The sequence below is a fragment of the Anastrepha ludens genome, chromosome 3, assembly GCF_028408465.1.
Source record: "Anastrepha ludens isolate Willacy chromosome 3, idAnaLude1.1, whole genome shotgun sequence".
NCBI classification, from domain to species: Eukaryota; Metazoa; Arthropoda; class Insecta; order Diptera; family Tephritidae; genus Anastrepha; species Anastrepha ludens.
Genome location: NC_071499.1, coordinates 45,492,115 through 45,512,133, shown reverse-complemented (window position 1 = coordinate 45,512,133; position 20,019 = coordinate 45,492,115). Strand labels below are relative to the sequence as shown.

The 20,019-nt window shown below is 37.0% G+C and overlaps 2 protein-coding genes across 2 annotated transcripts; both read left to right on the top strand.

Moving 5' to 3' along the window:
• The first annotated feature begins 10,686 nt into the window (after window positions 1-10,686).
• On the top strand, window positions 10,687-12,883 carry LOC128857474 (jerky protein homolog-like). Its single transcript, XM_054093229.1, has 3 exons — window positions 10,687-11,371; window positions 11,560-12,182; window positions 12,725-12,883. The coding sequence occupies exons 1-3, from the start codon at window positions 10,687-10,689 to the stop codon at window positions 12,881-12,883; spliced, it is 1,467 nt and encodes a 488-aa protein (XP_053949204.1).
• A 1,295-nt stretch (window positions 12,884-14,178) lies between these two features.
• Window positions 14,179-14,865, top strand: LOC128856403 (uncharacterized). The gene has a single exon (XM_054091701.1). The coding sequence runs from the start codon at window positions 14,246-14,248 to the stop codon at window positions 14,726-14,728; it is 483 nt and encodes a 160-aa protein (XP_053947676.1). The 5' UTR covers window positions 14,179-14,245; the 3' UTR covers window positions 14,729-14,865.
• The last annotated feature ends 5,154 nt before the right edge of the window (window positions 14,866-20,019 follow it).

Sequence of the window (20,019 nt, the reverse complement as noted above, 5' to 3'; positions counted from 1 at the left end):
TCATTCCCCATACAAGTTTTTGTGTGCGTTACTTTTTGATGTTAATTATAAATTAGATTTGCTTGGGGTTTTCGGACAATTTTTTCTCAAGCGCTATCGGAGTTACTTATTTTGTGCACGTACTCGAGAAATTAATATCAGTGATGACTTGCCTTGTTTTATGTTTTTGTTATGGTTTTTTAACTGGATTTGGCAAATGTGAGATTCACAATTTTCTGATTGTTATTTTTTTTCACCTGCCGTTTACGGAAGTTATGGAAATTCTAAGTGATTTAAGAGCGGTTGGTTTAAACTTCGCAAATTTATTGATAGACATACATATATACTTATGTACATTTTGTTTGTTAGGCATATGCTAAATGATGAAATACTTGATTTTGAGCGCAAAGTTATTTCTTTACAACAACGTTTAGCTTTTGAGGAAGTAGAATTATAGAAAACTGCTTAGAAGACGTATTTGAAAATCGCGCGCGGATGCTTGCGTTGCTACGTATCAGACTTGTAAAATTACTCAATCAATGCAGGTTTAAATCACAAATACATAATTCATTTCGAAAACGTGTTATCAGAAAATAATTATAAAGCCACTTTTCGAGTAGATTTTAAGATTTAAATTTAACTTTGGGGTATTTTCAGGAATTTTTTTTACAATAAGAAAATGAAAAAGGATATTTAAATTTCTTGGGCTTTTTATTTAACTTCTTTTACATACAAAAATATTATTTTTTTGTTTTTGTCAATTTTAATAATTTAAAAAATGGCGCTGAAGTTGATTCTCCTGAAAAATTGAGCCTGGAGCCATTTTGGTTCTTCTACTTATGTATCTGAAACACAAAAACTAAAAATATTTTAATCAGTATGACTGTAGTTATGTCCTATACTAGAATGAAAAAAAATGATAAAATGGCGCGGTTTTGAATTTGACACTCTAAAATTAGGGGTTTTTTCAGTTTTTTAATCAAAAAAATACGAAATATTTGAAATAATAATATGACTCTAGTACGGGCAATAGCAAGGCGCATTCATTAAAGGTAGTTTTACTAGACCAACAATATTATTGTGTACGTTTGGGTGTCAAAAAAACCAGTGGAAGACTAGAAAACAAATAATGAATTCGCCTTTTTTTCATTCTGAGCCGACAGCCACATAGAAACGGCGAAAGGGAGGAAAAAAACAAATCAGCTGATTTACCAACGCCACCTTTACTAGGTTCGCCTTGGGTGACAGCCATTGATGTTGTGAAAAACATAAATTTCAGACAATTGGTTGATTAGTTTTTGTGTTTTTTTTTTTTACAACACCAGGCTGAAAAAAGTAGTTTTGAGATAATTGAGTTTAAAGTTTTGGGACCACTGGGACCCCTTAATCCTACATGTAGCAGCATATTTTCTTATTTCCCTGAAGGTATACAATTTATTGTCAAAGAAATACCAGAAACGACTGTTGCTCGTCCAAAATGGCTGCGGCGGTTATTGCAGCAGATAAGAAGAAAAGGTTTCATATATCATAAAATCAATTTTGACTCATCGTCTTGGCCAAGTGGTGGTAAGAAATCACAGTTGTTCATATTTATATTTTCCGTTTCCTAATCCGTTGCTAATCTATTGTAGTTAGACAGGACTGCAAACATTTTACCAGACTTGCAGCCTTCGTTCGCTTCTTGAATGGCGTCATTCCGCTGCTATCATCTCCCAGCTCCCAGCTTTATGCATCTTCCTTCACGCTCGATTCACTTCTTTCGCCTCTGTAGCTGCGCATATATCAAGTAAATAATGAGCGATATTTCCCTACCGCCCGCCTGTACCCTCATGCTGAGAAGTCTATTTATAGCATATTCATTATTGCTTAAAAATACCTAGTAATTAAAACTAATTTGTTAGTATAAATGCTGACTTAATTGCTTGCTGTCTACTTTTTTAATATTTTACACTTAGTAAAAAGTTATAATCTAGAAATATACACAAAACATATGGATAAGTACCATACGATTGTTGTCGGAACTGGTCAAACAAATAAAAAAGTGTAATAGACCAACAGAAAAAAAGAAAAACACCAGAAGATGACTTTTAAACCAACGAACGTAGCGCGTAAGCAAATAAATGTTTTGGTGACATAAAGTCTCCCATTAATATTATTTTTACACACAAATGCTGGTATGAGTATGTAAATATATTTATGATTAAAACCTTGTTGGCAAATGGTAATTATAAGCAAAGAGATCCGCTTGGCAAGCTAACAAAAGATTTGCTAAGACATCCGTTTTGGCGTCGCGCTTGAGGGTCAAAAGTGCCACGCAGAGGTCAGTGGTTGCATGCAAAGCGAACGATATGTAAATAATATTCACCATTGTATGCATTTAAGCAACAGATGTTCAAAAATGAAAAATAAATAATTAGCCATAAATTTGTATTTACTCGCATAGGAAGTTTTTAGCCAAAATGAAATAAAAGAGCAGAGAATCAAAAAGCGCCAAGAGGCATCACAAATCAATCAGTTAATGATAAGAATTAATAATTTATGCTACTCATCTACGATATGCAAATGATGCAATAGCGAATTAAACAATCAGCGATTTGTTTGAACATGAGCTCATAGAAAACTAAACTCGATATGCGGTTTATTTCAAGCTTAAGTTGTCAGCAAACATCAGACATTTTGAATGAAGGGCAGACGGCGGGCTTTGTGATGCTTTGTGTACACACTTGCATATATACAGGGTGATTTTTTCAGAGAAGATGAAGATTTGAAATACGATGGACATTAATGTTCTAGTTCTATTGAACTTCTATTCAGCATTCAGAGCTATTTTTACGAGTACCTGTATTAGAAATGCAGATACCATTTAAAAAAAAAATTTATTTTTCAACATAGTCCACTTTTAGAAAGATACACTTCTCCCAACGCTTCGGCCATTTTCTTAACACCTCCAAGAAATAGGATTTATTGAACTCTCCAAAATACGCCTCTCTCTCGGCGATGACTTCCTCGTTTGAGTTACATTTTTTTCCCGCAAGTCATGAGTGTCATGTTAAGGAACAAGAAAAATTCGCATGAAGCCAGATAGGGTGAATACGCGGGTGCGACAGCAATTCATAAAACAATTCATACAGTTTGGTGGCGACAACTCCGGATGAATGTGCTGGTGCATTATCGCGGCACAGCACCTTCTTCTTCGCCAAATGCGTAATCGTTCTTGCTTTTTCTAAAAATTCCATGAGGATGACGCTGCTCATATCCCAAAAAATCGCCGCCCTGAACTTTCCGGCCGATGGGACTGTCTTCGCCTTCTTTGGAGCAGTTTCACCGGAAGAATTGCTTCGATTGCTGCTTATTTTCTGGTGTGTAATGATGAATCCAGGTTTCATCAAGGGTGACAATTCGACGAAAAAATTCCTTCGAATATCGCTTAAATTGTTCCAATCACTGCTTCGAAGTTAACAGCCGCATCCGCTTGTTGCCCACCGTGAGCACTCGCGGCACTAGGTTAGGTTAGGTTAGCCTGGTTGGCAATAAGCCACGCATAGACCTTTTGGTCCCTAGCGATACCAGATGGAGACCGACCTCTATGAATACCTAAAGCAGACATCATGTAGGATGTCAGCGCTTTTGGCGAATCTAAGTAGGGCTGGGAGCTCCGCTTTTGAGACGTCTTCCAGATCATCAAACAGTGGGGCTCCCAGGCATCTTAGTCGCATTTTTAATAATGCCGGACAAACGCACAGAAGGTGTTCTAAAGTCTCCTCAACATCCTCTCGGCATTTTCTGCATTTGTCCGTGTTAGCAATCCCTATCTCGCGGCACTGATCGGCCCACCATTTTTTCATCGCCTACTCATCATGTAAAATATTAACTGCCGTTATGGTCGACACACCTAAGGCCTCTGTTACTTCGCGCACTTTCGGTCGTCGATCAGCGGTAGTTATGTCGTGGAATTTTTGAATGATATTCCCGGTAACCACGTCTGCCAGCGGTCCTGGTCGCTCCTCATCAAAATTGGACGTTCGCTCACGTTTAAATTCGTTGAACCAATATCTAACTGTGGTCATAGATGCCGGAGCATCCCCATAGACAGCATCCCATTCAAAAACAAAAAGCGAATCACCGAACGATATTGCTCTTTTCTCGTCTTAACGAATCTTACTCGAATAGGTGCCAAATCCAAACTAACTAATTTCAATCAGTCTGAAATTTGTTTTGCCGTCGTTCGATAGATGGCGGCACACGATGTTAACACCAACTTGCCTCAGGAACGCCCTCTGTCATCAAACACGGGTACTTATTGAACCGCTTTTGTAGTAGTCACTCGGTGGCCGCCGTACCCGATTGGGTTGGTGCGTAACTACCATTCGGAAGGGCACAGAAGGGCTCAAATAGAATACATCTAAATTAGATGTCAGATTGAAAAATGCATAAAAAAAGTTGAAATGAATGGAAAAAGATAAAAACTACAGCGATCATATAGAAAATTCGAATTATGTTTTGCAAACTCAAATGCCAACGAAATCCGCTTCGTCCTCGGTTGCCATAAAATTGTCGCACAGTGTTTTCATCGGAGAGTCAAATAGCAGATGGGACTGTGGAGCCTACCAATAAGTTAGATAACAGGGTAAATCTAGCCAAAAGTCGGTTTGAAAAGGCTTAAGAGACTTATATAAATCTATAGTTTCTGCGTAAATTTGGTAGTCGGCGTAATAACAGAATTCTGACTGAAGCGACAAGAGAATGGATTTTCAATCGCAGCTGCAATGTTAAGGAAGAGAGTGTAGAGTGTTGCACAATAACTCTGCCACAACACGCGATATCGATAATTCCATAAGTTCTTTTTTGAAGGCTTAGTAAACCCGGATTCGGCAAGTATTTAGCACCTCTTTGCTTACAACCACAATTATACAAGTATATGTAATTCGAATTATAAATTCGAGGCCCCGACCTTATTTGAAAAAAAAAAATTTGATTCGATAAATTTCTTATTTAAATATTAATATTTACTAAATATTCAAAAATATCGCCTTTTCTTCCAGATTTTCAAAGTAAAACGCACTCTGATATTTTGACTGTCGTATTGCCCATAGATGCTTATGGAAGGAGAAAAGGGCAGGGGTAAACACAGTCTCATTATTATCTGTCCCGGTATTTAGGAAAATTTTAAATGAAATATCGAGATCCCGAAATCGTTGATTCCGTTCCGGCGTGTTTGATGTTAAATAAAATATCGATTCCTCATACGTCATACGTCTGACCTCTTCTGGTTCGACTGAAAAACTATCAGTCTACCGTCTAATTTTGAATGGCTTTTACGAGTAAATCTGTACTTATAACTCGAATAACTAATTGATGAAGGCATAAACTACAAAGTGGCACAAAATTAATCATCCAATGTCGTTTTTCAATTACTTGTTTACTAAATAAGTGAAAGAGAATTGCTTCTGATTGCTAGAAATCGTTTTTTTTTTTGGCAGCTGTCAAATGTGATTGACGTACAACACCAAATTTTGCAAAAATTATAAATCTCCGAGGGGATGATTAATTTTGCGCCACCTTGTATTATGAATAAAACTGACTGCCTATTGTAATAGTTGACAGCTGCTTTAGCAGTTATTGTTGCATGAAGTGCTTGCATTACAAAAAAAAACACCCTGTATTTACAAAAATCTTATTTTGCGTAAAAAAAGAGGTTGTCTGTAAAGTCGGTTTACTGACGATAGTTTAACGTGATAACGTCATAAGAAAATACTGATTGAATGGTTGCATTTTCAAAAGAAAATTTTAATTTTATTTTTTTTGATAGATATTTTGTATGGATATAGAGAATGAGTTAACATTAACATAACATAATATACTTTAACATAACATAACATAACATAACATAACATAACATAACATAACATAACATAACATAACATAACATAACATAACATAACATAACATAACATAACATAACATAACATAACATAACATAACATAACATAACATAACATAACATAACATAACATAACATAACATAACATAACATAACATAACATAACATAACATAACATAACATAACATAACATAACATAACATAACATAACATAACATAACATAACATAACATAACATAACATAACATAACATAACATAACATAACATAACATAACATAACATAACATAACATTAGATTACATTACATAACATTACATTACATAACATAACAAATTACCCCGTATTAAAGCACTTATCAACAGCTTTCATTTGATACCCATATTGTACATACACAACCAAAGGTTAGCCGGGTCCACGTTTTGACCTATACCTCGAGACCCCAGTCACGGAGCGGCATGAAAAATACTCTGTACTAAAGCATTCACCAACAGCTTCAATTTGATATCCATATTGTACAAACCCATTCTAGGGTCCACGTTTTGGTCTCTATCTCGAGACCCCAGTCACGGAGCAGCATGAAAAATACTCTGGACTAAAGCATTCACCAACAGCTTCCATTTGATACCCATATTGTACATACACATCCGAAGGTTACCCGGGTCCACGTTTTGACCTACATCTCGAGCCCTATTTCCAAAATAAAATATAATCCATGTTACTCGTGGAGGATGTAGCTTTCGAATGGTGAAAGAATTTTTAAAATCGGTCCAGTAGTTTTGAGCCTATTCATTACAAACAAACAAAGTTTTCCTCTTTATAATATTAGTATAGACAACATATCTTATAAGGTATATGGTAAATATTAAAATACATTTTTTCCTCCATATATAATAAAAAAATTAATAATTATAACATTAAAACAACAGGTATTATTAACAAACTTGGTTTTATTTTAAATTCTTCAAGTGAATCAAATTAATAATAATCAATAAGAAGGCATATGCAAATACAAATACGTGAATTTATATATGTACATATGCGCATATACATACATATATACGCTCACTTAAGTAGGAGAGAGCAAGATGTTGAACGTTGCCGTTCGTTTGCTTTGTTTGCTTTGTCGTTCGTTCCGCCCTTTCGCTTGCAGTTCATTCAATGCAATGAGCAAGGTAACGGCAATGAGCAAGGTAACACTAATATGAGCAAGGTAACACTAATGAGCAAGGTAACTACATATGAGCAAGGTAACGACACATTTTTTCGTGCGTGCAGCCTGTTAAATCGAATTATAAGACGTTATCACGTCAATAACCCAGTATGTCCATACCTTCTTGTCACAAAATTTATTTAAAATTAACTAAAAATTCGCATATTTAAAAAGTATACAAAATTCGACGCATTTCTTATTCACTGCCTGCTGCTCTGGTCCACATGAGAATTTTCCTAACCGGTAGTTGCATTGCGGCTTCAAAACAATGCACAACTTACTGACACACTTCGGCTTTATTCGAATTCATTCATTAAATGAATAGGCTCGTCACTTTCCGGTTGCTTTTTGTTGCATTTCTTGCAGTCGCCTCTTCACCTTCTGCTAGCCGCGCGTGTTTTTGTTTTTTTTTTTATTTTTGTTTGAAAAAATAAGCGTTAATAATTTAACATTTATTTGTTTTTAACGGCCGATGTGTATTAGAAACAGGTTTTCTCTTCAGACTAAATATTTACCTATTGAGCTTGATTGCCTATCAATCCGGAAATGTTTGGTTTTTGAATGTATTTGTCTGGTCTTGGTTATTAAGTAACATTTAACCAGCTAGAGTTAGAATTATATATTTTGATTACTTTTTATTTTTGTCCGCTTCTTAATTATTTTTACAATAGTGCAATGCTCTTTACTAGCTTTGTTTTGATTGCTGTTTTCCTACCTTTTTTACTTTTTACCCTTTTCTATACAATCACGTTTGGACTCACCATTCACCAGGCCACTGCATTCCAAACGATACTCACAAATCTCTCACGATTTCCATCTGATTAAGATAACGTCGTTGCTTGGCGTGAAAGAAATAAGTTAAATTTCACTATAAGCAAGAGTTTTTCCTTCTTATTTTAAATCTCTTGCGCTGACACTTACAGACGGATTATCTAGTGAAATTATTGACCTTGATGTGGTATTTGACTTGAGCTTCTCTTTCACCAAAAAATTTAAATTACACCCTTGCAAAGTAATATTTCGTACTTGCATTTGTTCGACATTTTAGCTCAGACTTTGTTTACGTATGGGTAAAGCTGTTATACCTCTCTTGTGTGTACGAAGCTGGAGTACGCTGTCTTTATTTGGAGACCACAGTACGCACGCCATATTAGTAGACTTGAACGTGTCCTTTGTCCGTTACCCATTGCGTTTTTTTGCTTTTCACTGTCTCAATTCCATCCTATAAAGGTGCGTGCTTATCAACGTAAAACCAGGGCTAGAAGGAGAATTATCTCCAGAAGGTCAATTAATAAAAATTATCACTGAAATTTGCACAAAGCGTGACAGTTAAAAATGGCTACTTGATAAAATTGTATTTTGAATTAAAGATTCTTCACTTAGTGTTTCATATTTCACTTAATGCAAATTATTAGGTTGGGGAATAAGTTAGTAGCGTTTTTATTGAATAATTTTATTTAAGGACTAGAAATTTCAAGAATTCGAGTTTTTATTTTTTAGACATTTCGAAAGTATAGTATCTTAAGAAAACGCTGTGAAATTTTCATGCGGAAACTCCCAATATTATAGCTTCTACAGCCCATTAACTAATATAGGTAGAGAGCGGTCCGCGCGCTCCTGTACCTCAAACTTTAAACTTAAAACAAAAACTGGTGTTGTCAAAAAAAAAAGCTATTCAACCACATCGAACGAAATTTTCGTATGTTATTCACAATATCAATAGCTATCGCCCGTAGTAGAATCATATTATTATGTCAATTAATTCGTATTTTTAATTAAAAAACTGAAAAAAACTTGATTTTTAGAATGTCAAATTCAAAACCGTTCCATTTTGACACATTTTTTTTTTTATTCCAGTACAGGACATAGCTACAGTCATACTGAATAATAATTTTTTTGGTTTTTATGTTTCAGAAAAATAGAAGAGAGAAAATGGAGAACACCGTCCAGGTCCAATTTTTCCGGAAGGTCAACTTCAGTGCCACTTTTTAAATTATTAAAATTAAAAATACATTTTTTTTCATCTTTGTATGTAAAAGAAGTTAAAGGAAAACGATAAAAAAATTAAATATCGTGTTTTATTTTTTTATTGTTAAAAAAAATCTTGAAAATTCCCTAAATTCTCGACCTCTGGACCACCTGGACTCTTTAAACAAGAAACAATAATTAAATCGAAAAGATAATCAATTATATATTTGTCGTTGCTGTTTAATACCCCTTCTCATCTCTTTACGAATTTGTTAAAGCCGTTCCGCCAAAAATCGCCTGGTCTAGTGTCAAAAAATTTGTTGATCCAGTTTTTAAGGATCGAAGGTAATGCCCTTCATATGGTTTGACACGGAGCGGAAAAGATGGTAATCGGCCGCGCAAGGTCCGGAGAATACTGCGGATGCTGAAGTACCTCCCATTCGAGCTCTTGGAATGTGGCTTTGGCGAATTGTGCCACATGGGCCAGGCACCATATTGTGAAGGAGTATGGTTTGCGGCCAGGTCTTTTCAGTCGAATAGCCTCATTCACGCGGTGTAGCTGGGCAACGTAGAGCTTTTTGTTGACCGTGGCATTCTTTTCGAGCATTTCCCAGTGCACCATGCCCTCCCAGTCCCACCAAACACATATCATGATCTTCTTCGGATGAAGATCCGGCTTGATTCTCGGTAATGGCGTATATCCTGGATGCACTCACTCCTTTATTTACTTCATATAGATATACTATATAGATACCATTTCTCATCTCCCGCGATAATTCGGTATGTGACCCCGTGTTGTTCGATGGCAGGTGAGATGCTGAGAAGCAATTTGAAGTCGACTTTCTTTGCTTTTTTCATTGAGTTCGTAAGGCACTCAGGTTCTCAAGTTTTCCGTAAATCCCATTAAATGAAGGTGATTGGGAATCGTTTTATGATCGGAGTTCATATTTTCCACCACTTCAAGACTGGTTTGGCGACCGGTCGCCTTTAAAAGTGATTTGAGACGTTTTTCATCGAATTCAGAAGGTCTTCCGCTGCAGGACGTGTAATCGACGTGATGTAGACTCCCCCATGGCACCTTCTGCATACACGAGGCAAATGTCCCGTGCTACTTCGGCAACTTTTTGACATCGATGAAGAGCAAAGAAGAGCAGGTGCCAAAAATGTTGTCTTTATGTATTATACAATAATTTATTATTTTTGGTATAATTGTGAAATAAATTTTGAAAAGAAAATAATATACCAATCGTTCGAGCACTAGTAAGTTTCATCATGAAAACTATCGGCTCATAATATATTGAGAAATAATGAACCCCTGATTGAAGTTTGTATGGCTCCATCACCAAAACTAGTATTATAAGTAACTTAAAACTTTGGACGAATATTTTAGAAATACAGTATAATTCCTCTTAACCGGCTTCGCATTAACCGGTCGACGGATTAACCGGCCTGTTTACAACAGCCGAGCGCAATGCAATATTTTCCAAGAAATTCACCGGCGAGGCGATGCGGCTGGGATTCCCCCGATATTACGGGGAGATCCCGGCGAAGTAAACTATAAACGATGTTAGATAGGATTTTGTCGTTTTGATCAATTTGGTTTGTTTTTGCTGTGGGTACGGACATATCATAATTCTTTCCTTAACAATGAGTGCAAAGCGCAAACGAATTGTGGTTTCGATGGATATACGATTAAAAGTGCTAAGGCGGATTGATAATGGTGAATCCGTAGTGAAAATATGTGCAGAATTTAATGTTGGAAAAAGCACTGTAAATGACTGGCGAAGAGATAGGCGTTCCATTGAGGAGTTTTGCTCGAAAATGGAATTTGATAGAAATCTGGGTAGCCGTTGTACGAGAAAAAAACCGATTTGCGAGGTCGTCGATGAAGCTTTGTGGATCTGGTTTCTTCAGGAACGTCGAAGAGGTACACCGATTGGCGGCCCAATTTTGAAAGAAAAGGCTTTGACTATCCACCAGAAGAATAATATTGAAGGTGACTTTGTGGCAAGTGATGGTTGGCTTAATCGATGGAAGAAGCGACACGGAATTCATTTCGCACATGTAAGTGGAGAAAAAATGTCTGCTGATACTTCTGGTGCGACAGAATTCAAGGCTAAGTTTGGTGAAATGGTTAAAACAGAGGAATTATCTCCAGAACAAGTCTATAATATGGACGAGACCGGGCTAAACATTAAAATGTTACCAGAAACAACTTTTCTAGGCAGCCATGAAGAGTCTGCCTCTGGCTTCAAAAAGAACAAAGAACGTATTACAGTGGCCGTTTGTTCGAATGCAGCAGGGACTCATAAAATTCCTCTTTTCGTTATTGGCAAGTCTGCTAAGCCACGGGCATTCAAAAACTTGAATCCATCTTCCCTTCCGGTTTATTATAAGTCACAAAAATCAGCGTGATGAATTCAGACTTGTTTAAAGAGCGGTTTAATTTGGAGTTTGTTCTAAAAGTTAAAAAAACTTTAAAAAGTGTAAACTTGCCTATTAAAGCAATTCTTGTGTTAGATAATGCTCCAACCCATCCTTATGAGTACGCTGTAGATGACATAAAATTAGTTTATCTTCCTCCTAATGTGACAAGCTTAGTGCAACCAATGGACCAAGGAGTGATCGAAAGCTTAAAAAGACGATACAGGCGTAAACTTGTTTCTGAAATTCTGCAACATTCGGAGAGTGAAGGCAAAGGTATTTTAGAAGTCATCAAAAAGATCAATATCAAGGACGTTATCTATATGTTAGCTACAGCATTTCAAGAAATGCCCTCTTCAACGTTTGTTAAGTCTTGGAGAAAACTTTGGCCAGATGTTGAGAATATAATTGTGATCTCGAATATTGCAGGGACTGAAGAAGAAGAAAACAAATCTACTTTACAAGACCTTCAAAAGTTATCGGGTAACGAATCATTACAGGCAGAAGATGTGGAAAATCGGATGACAAACTGTGACGAACATGAATTTTTGAATGATGACGAAATCATAGATTTAGCAAGCAAAGAACAAGAGGAAGATGATGAGAGTAGTGACGTTGAAGAGGAGAAAATAGTTTCTCATGAAGAAGCCGAAAATGTGATGGAAATTGCATTGAAATACATTGAGCAGCAACATGAGCCAACAGCATTCGACGTTTTGGTGATTAGAAAATGGAGGGATGTCGCATTCAGAAATTCACTGAAGGTTAAAAAACAGAAGAAAATCACAGACTTTTTCAAAAAATAATTATTACACTTATATTTTATTGATGTAACACATTAACATATGTAAATATGTAAAAAATGCTTCTCCATTTTTTTAATATGTTATATATATTATACAAGTACACTTCGGATTAACCGACCAAAACGGCAACCGGCCAGGTATGCAGTCCCGAGGTGACCGGTTAAGAGGAGTTGTACTGTATTGAGAATTTTAACATTTACAGGGTGGTCCATATTGTGTTTTTTATCATGTGTTATTTTGACAGTGACAGTTTTTTCTCGCTGGAAATTTTGACAGAAAGTTAGTTTCATATCACCGCAGGACGAAATGAGTTCCCTTATGCTTGAAAGCAGTTTAGAAATATTGCAAAATTACTCCCAAAGTCAATGTTATATAGCCCAATGAGTGCGTTTATTGAAAAGAGTTTAAAATTATCTTTTCTGGCAAAGTCCATTTCCCTCACATCTGGGTTTCAGAAAGCCGGCACGAACGTTGATAAGCAAATGCATCCTCAGAGTGTAACAGTTTGGTGTGGATTTTGGAGCGATGGCATCATTGACCAATTTTTCTTTGAAAATTCTGATGGAAATGACATTTCGGTTAACTGTGAGCGCAATCGCAGCATGATAAATTAATTTCTGTAGTGATTTTGTCGAGTGATATAGAGTCCGAAACCATCACCAAAGCATTGGAAAACTGGGCTAACAGTTGACATGCACTTTGGGTTGCACTACTGCAAATCCAGCCGATACAACTAGATGAATGAAATTTTGTTCCATAAATAATGGAAAGATTTGCTCTTTCAAATACGCCAAGAATATACCTAACAAATATTAATTTTTATTCGTGTTTTTGGATTTTAAAAAAGAAACTTTTAATACGGACCTGCACGAGCTACATAACCTTTATACATCTTTATCTATTCCAGTTATCATTTCTATGATGGTGGTGTTCAGAGCGTCCGAGCTTAGTGATTTGTTTCAAATACGTCCCGTACACTATAGTCGAGGGTCATAAATCTATCGAGCAGTGGTAGGAAATGTTGCTGTGAAACCAAGTTTGAGTCTTCCTTATTTTATGAGCAGGTGCAGAGGCTTGGGGAAACTAGTGGAGCGTAAAATTTCCTAAGCATTTAATTGCACCTACCTCATTTGTGTGTCTGTTTTTTTGTTTTGCTTTGTTTTGTATGCTTATTAATATATAAAGTGCGATAGCTAGTCAAGAGCCATTCAATTACATAAAGACTTGCAAAGTCTTTGCCAATTTCATTTCCTTCTAAATAATAACCTTTTTTTTATTCCAACATCCGTCAATTGCTATTTACCATTTAAGATTGAGCGAAGAAAATTAGCCGCGCTTATGTGTAGCTTCTTAACAAATCGCATATAAAATTTAGCCTTGATCTTCATCTTCAAACATCTGGTTGTTTTATACGTTTCGTATTGTATGTATGTATTGTATTTATATATATATGTGTATGTACGTATGTGTGTGCATATTCATTTCCGATATAATTTCTTTGAGACAAAGTCAATCGCAAATAATATAAGCTGTTGTTGTTATACCTCAGTGCTGCCAAGTTGCTGCCACTGAAAGTGAGCTCTTCAAATGCTAAGTGAGTTATTCTCACCAGACGCCGCTGGGTCGCGCTCGCACAGCATCGCTGTTCTATTGTTTGCATAACTGATTTACCTTTTGATTATAAAAATTGTTGTTGCATCGTTCAGAGGACTTAATATAACTACATACAAACATATTTAAAAAATATGTCTAATTAGTACCTATTGCTATCTCACTTTTGTCTCTGTTATCAAACGATTTGGTTGAGTGGTTCTATTTGCACCACTTTGGCTTCTTCTTCGTTTTTTTATCGAATATTGACTTTTAAATATTTTTTGCTTTTTTTGTCGCCTATAAAGGCTTACACACCCCAAGCGGTCTCATCAGTCTTGATCTAGTCTTGCTTTTGGATATTTCGGAATTGGCTTGAGTTCATCATGAAATCGTTCACTTGTATTGTGGTCGTTACGACCGCATTGATTGCCTGTGGTCAGGCGCATACCCTGCAAAAACGTTCTTTGGGAGCCTTACTAGGAGGAGGAGGCGGCGGCGGCGGTGGTGGCGGCTGGAATAGTGGCGGTGGCGGCGGTGGCGGCGGCGGCATTGGCTCTTTGATCCAACAAAAACTGGGTGGTTTACTTGGTGGTGGTGGCGGAGGCGGCGGCGGTGGTGGTGGCGGTCAGAGAGGTTGGAGTGGCGGCAGCGGCGGTGGTGGTGGTGGTGGTTGGAATGGCGGCGGCGGCGGCGGTGGTGGTGGTGGCGTCAGTAAGGTCTATGTCGTTCATGTTTCGAATGGAGGCGGTGGTTACGGCGGTGGCGGCGGTCACGGCGGCTGGAACGGCGGCGGCGGTGGTTATGGCGGTGGTAATGGTGGCTGGAGCGGCGGTGGTGGCAACGGCGGCTGGGGCGGCGGTTGGTAAATTATCAACCTTATCAAGTCATTTCGAAAGCACTACACCACAAAGTACATAATTAGTTTAATTATAAGAATATGCAGGTATAAGCAACATTTCTAGTAAGGGTTCATTTCAAAGATGAAACAAAGCAAATTAAGGAATTCGAATAAATTAAAAATAAAATATCTAAAAACTTGCCTTTTCAATACACAATTTGCTGATTCTCGCTAAACGAAAACTGTGCTTGGTTTAATTAATTATAACGGGTTTTCTGCATAACGCGCTTCCTGGATGCCAGCTCTAACGAATCTAAGTGTGTAAAAATGGGCAGCGAAGAGCCGAATAACTCGTTGCTTAATTTGTGTGTAATGCGCGATTTGCATAGATTAGAATACCAAAAAAAAAAAAAACTAAAAAAATTATAAATAGTTGGCATTAGATTACCATCAATAGATGCTGAGAATTTTTATGGTTCCCAATTGGTTCTCACTCAAGCGGTTGGAATTTGCATGGCGACTAGTCTTGTAAATGATCGTAAAAAGGGGATTTTTATGGCTGAGACTTTACATAAATGCGATGGTAAAATATAATGTTTGTTGGAGCATCTATATTAAACACATTTTTATATTAAAAAGTTATTATTAAATTACGGAACTTTTTATGTGTTTCGTGCTGCTGTGATCAGGTTTTTAAGTACAACAAATCAACGCCTTATCAATGAATTTTGCAAAACCAATGATTTGCCAGATGTTTTCAAGGCCATTACTATTCTTGACGTAACGATCGGAGGTCTATGTGAAATAGACAGTTTTTATAATTTCCTAAAAAATTATTATTTCTTTAATATGCCCATAATTCTTCTTCTTTATTTGCCAATTCGATTCGGAATATAGGCGCTCATACAATTTACACAATAGGTATATATTACAATTAAATATCGAATTACAAAAATATTTTACGTTTAATATAAATTTGTTATAAAGGGGTTTTCAATTGGCGCGGGTCGATTTTGGCGCCCTGGGTCAGCCATTTTGTTTTGGTGACATCTGTCAAATCTTTTGTTTATTATTCAGTTGTTTATGCCAAATCACCATGGCAAGTTACACGATTGAACAGCACGTTCAAATGAAAAAACTTTATTATGAAAATGAGTGTTCATTAACGCAAACGTTGCGCGCATTGCGCCCATTTTTCGGTAGACGTGGTGGCCCTTCAAAGTCGACTCCTCAACGTTTGGTGGCCAAATTTGAGACGACTGGGTCAGTAAATAATCAGCCGTTCAAGGAACGCAAGATCAGCCGAGAACATAGCCGCGGTCCGTGAAAGTGTACAGCAGAACCCGAGGCAGTCTATTCCTCGCCGTGCACAAGAACTTGGCCTTTCGCAGATTTCAACTTGGCGAATTTTGCGTCGGAACTTGGGCCTACACCCGTACAAGATTCAACTGACCCAGGACCTCAAAGTTGATGATGACTGGGATTCGAATCGTTTGGAAGAGAACCCCAGTTTTGGGCGAAAAATCATCTTTAGTGACGAGGCGCATTTTTGGATGAATGGCTGTGTTAACAAAGAAAATTGTCGTATATGAGACGACACCAATCCACACGAGGTTCACCAGGTGATAATGCCAAAAAGTTAAAAATTAAAGTGTGGATTTTGGGCCGGCGGCGTCATTAGTCCGTACTTTTTTGAACACGACGTTGGTGAGGCGGTCACCGTCAACAGCGAGCGCTACACAACGATGATAACCAATTTCTTATGGCCCATTTTGAACCATATGGACCTAGCAGGTTCCAGCAGGACGGCGCTACGTGCCACACAGCAAACGCCATGATTGACTATCTGCATGAACGATTTGAGGGTAAGGTTATCTCTCGCAGGGGTGATGTGAATTGGCCACCAAGGTCATGCGATTTGACCCCGCTAGACTTTTTCCTGTGGGGTTTCTTGAAGTCTCAGGTCTATGCAAATAAACCACAATCGATCGATGCTCTAAAGGTGAACATAACACAGGCCATCGCTCAAATTCAGCCGGATCTATGCGGAAGAGTCATTGAAAATTGGACCACTCGGATCCGTTCCACCGTAAGAAGCCGAGGCTGGCATTTGAATGATGTTATATTCCACACTTCATGGCATATATGCGCCTTTCAAATAAAAAAATAATTTTGTCCATAACTCACACACAGCTTGTTTTATTTCATTTCAACATCTACCCGCCCTTAATGAAAAACCCTTTAATTTCATGATAAAGGTCTCGATTTCTCGCTGTCTCCAATAAAGTTCCTACATTGCCGGTTCCAGTCCAATCTCTTATATTTCTCAGCCAGTATAGTTGTTTTCTGCCTATGCCTCGTTTGCCTTCTATTTTTCCTTGCAGGATTAGTTGAAGTACATACATGATATTTGTCGTTTCTTATAATATGACCCAAATACGCAGCTTTTCTTCTTTTTATGGTGCTTAGTAATTGTCGATCATGCTGAATTTTACGCAATACTTCAGCATTTGTTACTCTATCTGCCCAGGGTATTCTTAGAATTCTTCTATATATCCACATTTCAAATGCTTCTATTTTATTCATTTCAGTGGTTTTAATGGCCCATATCTCCATAACATACAGAAGTACAGACAGCACGTAACATTTAACGAACCGAATTTTTAATTTAATATTGAAGTCATGATTATAAAGAACCTGTTTGAACTTATGGAATGCAGCCCTAGAAATTTCAATTCGAGATTTTATTTGTTTTGAAGAATTGCAATTTTCGTTAATCCAGCAACCTAAGTATTTGCCATTTTTTACTCTTTCTATGAGCATATCATTAATTGTTAAGCTTGCGTCAACATAGGTGTTTTTTCTGCTGACAATCATATATTGTATTTAGTTTTATTAATATTGATTTTTAAGCCGAAGTTTTTACTGCAACGCGTTACAACATTGACTAGCTCCTGTATTACATTTAGACTGTCTGATAAGAGAGTTGTGTGGTCAGCATATCTGATGTTGTTAATGTTTGTCCCATTTACTTTAATGCCAGTTTCTAATCCTTGGAGTGCTTCTTGAAAGATTCTTTCGGAGTAGATGCTAAATAGTAAGGGTGAGAAAATACACCCTTGTCTAACCCCTTTTAGTATAGATATAGCGTCTGTAGTTTCGTTATTTTTGTTAACTACTGCAGTTTGCTGCCAATAAAGATTGCGTATACATTGAATTTCTTTTGTATCGATATCCATGTTTTGTTGAATCTCAATGAGCTTATCATGCTGAACAGTGTCAAACGCTTTTTCATAATGTATGAAACACCTAAACACATCTTTTTGGACGTCTCTGCAATTTTCATCTAATACTTGAATACAAAATAGCGCTTCACGTCTGCCCATGCCTTCTTTAAATCCGAATTGTGTTCCTCCCATTGCTGATTCGCACTTCTTGTAAATTCTTTTATGAATAATTTTCAAAAAATTTTTTAATGAATGACTCATCAAGCTTATAAGTCTGTGATCGCAACATTTCTTTGCACATTTCTTCTTTGGTAGCGCAATAAAAGTTGATCTAAGCCAGTCTTGTGGGTATTTTCCCGTGTCGTAAATATAGTTGAAAATTATTTCTAAGATTTCTATATTTTCGTCATTTATTAATTTCAGCATTTCAGAAGGAAGCTCATCTGGACCTGTTGCCTTATTATCCTTGGATCTTTTTATGGCATTTTTTATTTCGTCCTTTGTTATAACAGGTCCTGATAAATTTTCAATAGGTGCTGACTGATACACAGATCTATTAGTGCCCGAGAAAAGGGAATAAATGTATTCTTGCCAGACTTTTTTCTTCTTACAAAGATCTAACACAACTTCATTATTGTCATCCAATTAAAAATTAGACATAGTTTTGCAATAAATTCCGGCAGTTTCTTTAAGTTTCTTGTGAAAATTAAAATCGTCATGTAGTTTTTGTAGTCTTTCAATTTCTTTACACTGGCTGTTCATCCAGTCAATCTGTGCATCCCGTATTTTGTGCCTAATCTCATAGTTAAGTTCTCTGTATCTATTTTGATTTTTATTTTTGTAAGTACGTCGTACTTGCATTGCCCACAATTATGTGTGTTAATACTTCTTTATGTTGCTTCCCTACTAATGAGGATGCGACAGAACTAATTAGAATACAAAGGTCAAAAGCACAGAGCTCCACTTTTTCAACTCAATTCACTTCAGTTAAATTTTTCCATGACATTAAGTGATGTTACAGACCTGGTGCACCAAGTAATATAATATAATAGATCAAGGTTTCATAGCGACACAAACTCTCGAGAGGCTGTACGAATATGACATTGACGTCTACTGCTTATTTGTGGACTTTAAACGAGTATTTGATAGCTTAGACATAAGGCATATTCAATTTTTGCTACAGTCTATAGGCATACCACTAAAGCTATTGAGCTGTTATGACGCTTATAAATACCCGAAATGGCGAAGGCCATTCTGCAAAGAGAGTGTTTTGAATCATTTCCCATTATTTCCATATGCTTTATCAGCAACGATGTTCAACCTGGTCCTGCACGCAGTAGTTACCGAACTAAATCCAAATGGGACTATATAAAGGGTTTTCCAATAACAGGTGTTCAGGTGCATGGATTGCGCTATCGAGAGATGATTAACTGTTTTTTATGGCCGGAATTGGATGGTATTGACATGGACAACGTTTATTTTCAAAAAGACGGTGCTACGTGCCACACAAGCAACGAAACCATTGATATTTTACGGGAAAAGTTTCCGGACCGTGTTATCTCTCGAAGAGGTAACCACAATTGGCCACCGAGATCTTGTGACTTAGCACCTTGTGACTTTTTTCTTTGGGACCACGTGAAAGAGAAGGTCTACGCCAACAGCTCAGGGTCGATTCAAGACCTCAAAGATAGAATTCGTGAGGCTATCGAGGACATAGGGCAGCCACTTTGCAATTCGGTTATGGAAAATTTCATGAAAAGGATATTGGCCTGTAAGCGTGGTCGTGGTGGTCATTTGCCTGATGTTATTTTCCACTATTAACGGCATACCCTCTTCTTTATAATGAAATAAACATCCGATCATTATTTTAAAAAATAATACTTTTCTTTGAATATCAAAATAACACCTCTTATTAATAACCCCTATACAACATGTCGTTCCAGCTTTGTGCATATGCAGACGATATACTTATCATGGCGAAAAGCAGGAGTGAACTACAGAGTGCGTTTAAAAAACTAGAAAAAATAATACAAACTATTGGGCTAAGAATGAATACAGAAAAAACGAAGTTTATGGTCCGGTCCAGCTCCAG

What these genes read in the sequence shown, in the direction of transcription:
- LOC128857474 (XM_054093229.1), top strand. Translation starts at nt 10,687, where the DNA reads ATGAGTGCAAAGCGCAAACGAATTGTGGTTTCGATGGATATACGATTA. An exon ending in AATTCCTCTTTTCGTTATTG is followed by an intron (nt 11,372 to 11,559) that starts GCAAGTCTGCTA and finishes TTCTTGTGTTAG; the next exon opens with ATAATGCTCCAACCCATCCT. An exon ending in CAACAGCATTCGACGTTTTG is followed by an intron (nt 12,183 to 12,724) that starts GTGATTAGAAAA and finishes TCTGGGTTTCAG; the next exon opens with AAAGCCGGCACGAACGTTGA.
- LOC128856403 (XM_054091701.1), top strand. Translation starts at nt 14,246, where the DNA reads ATGAAATCGTTCACTTGTATTGTGGTCGTTACGACCGCATTGATTGCC.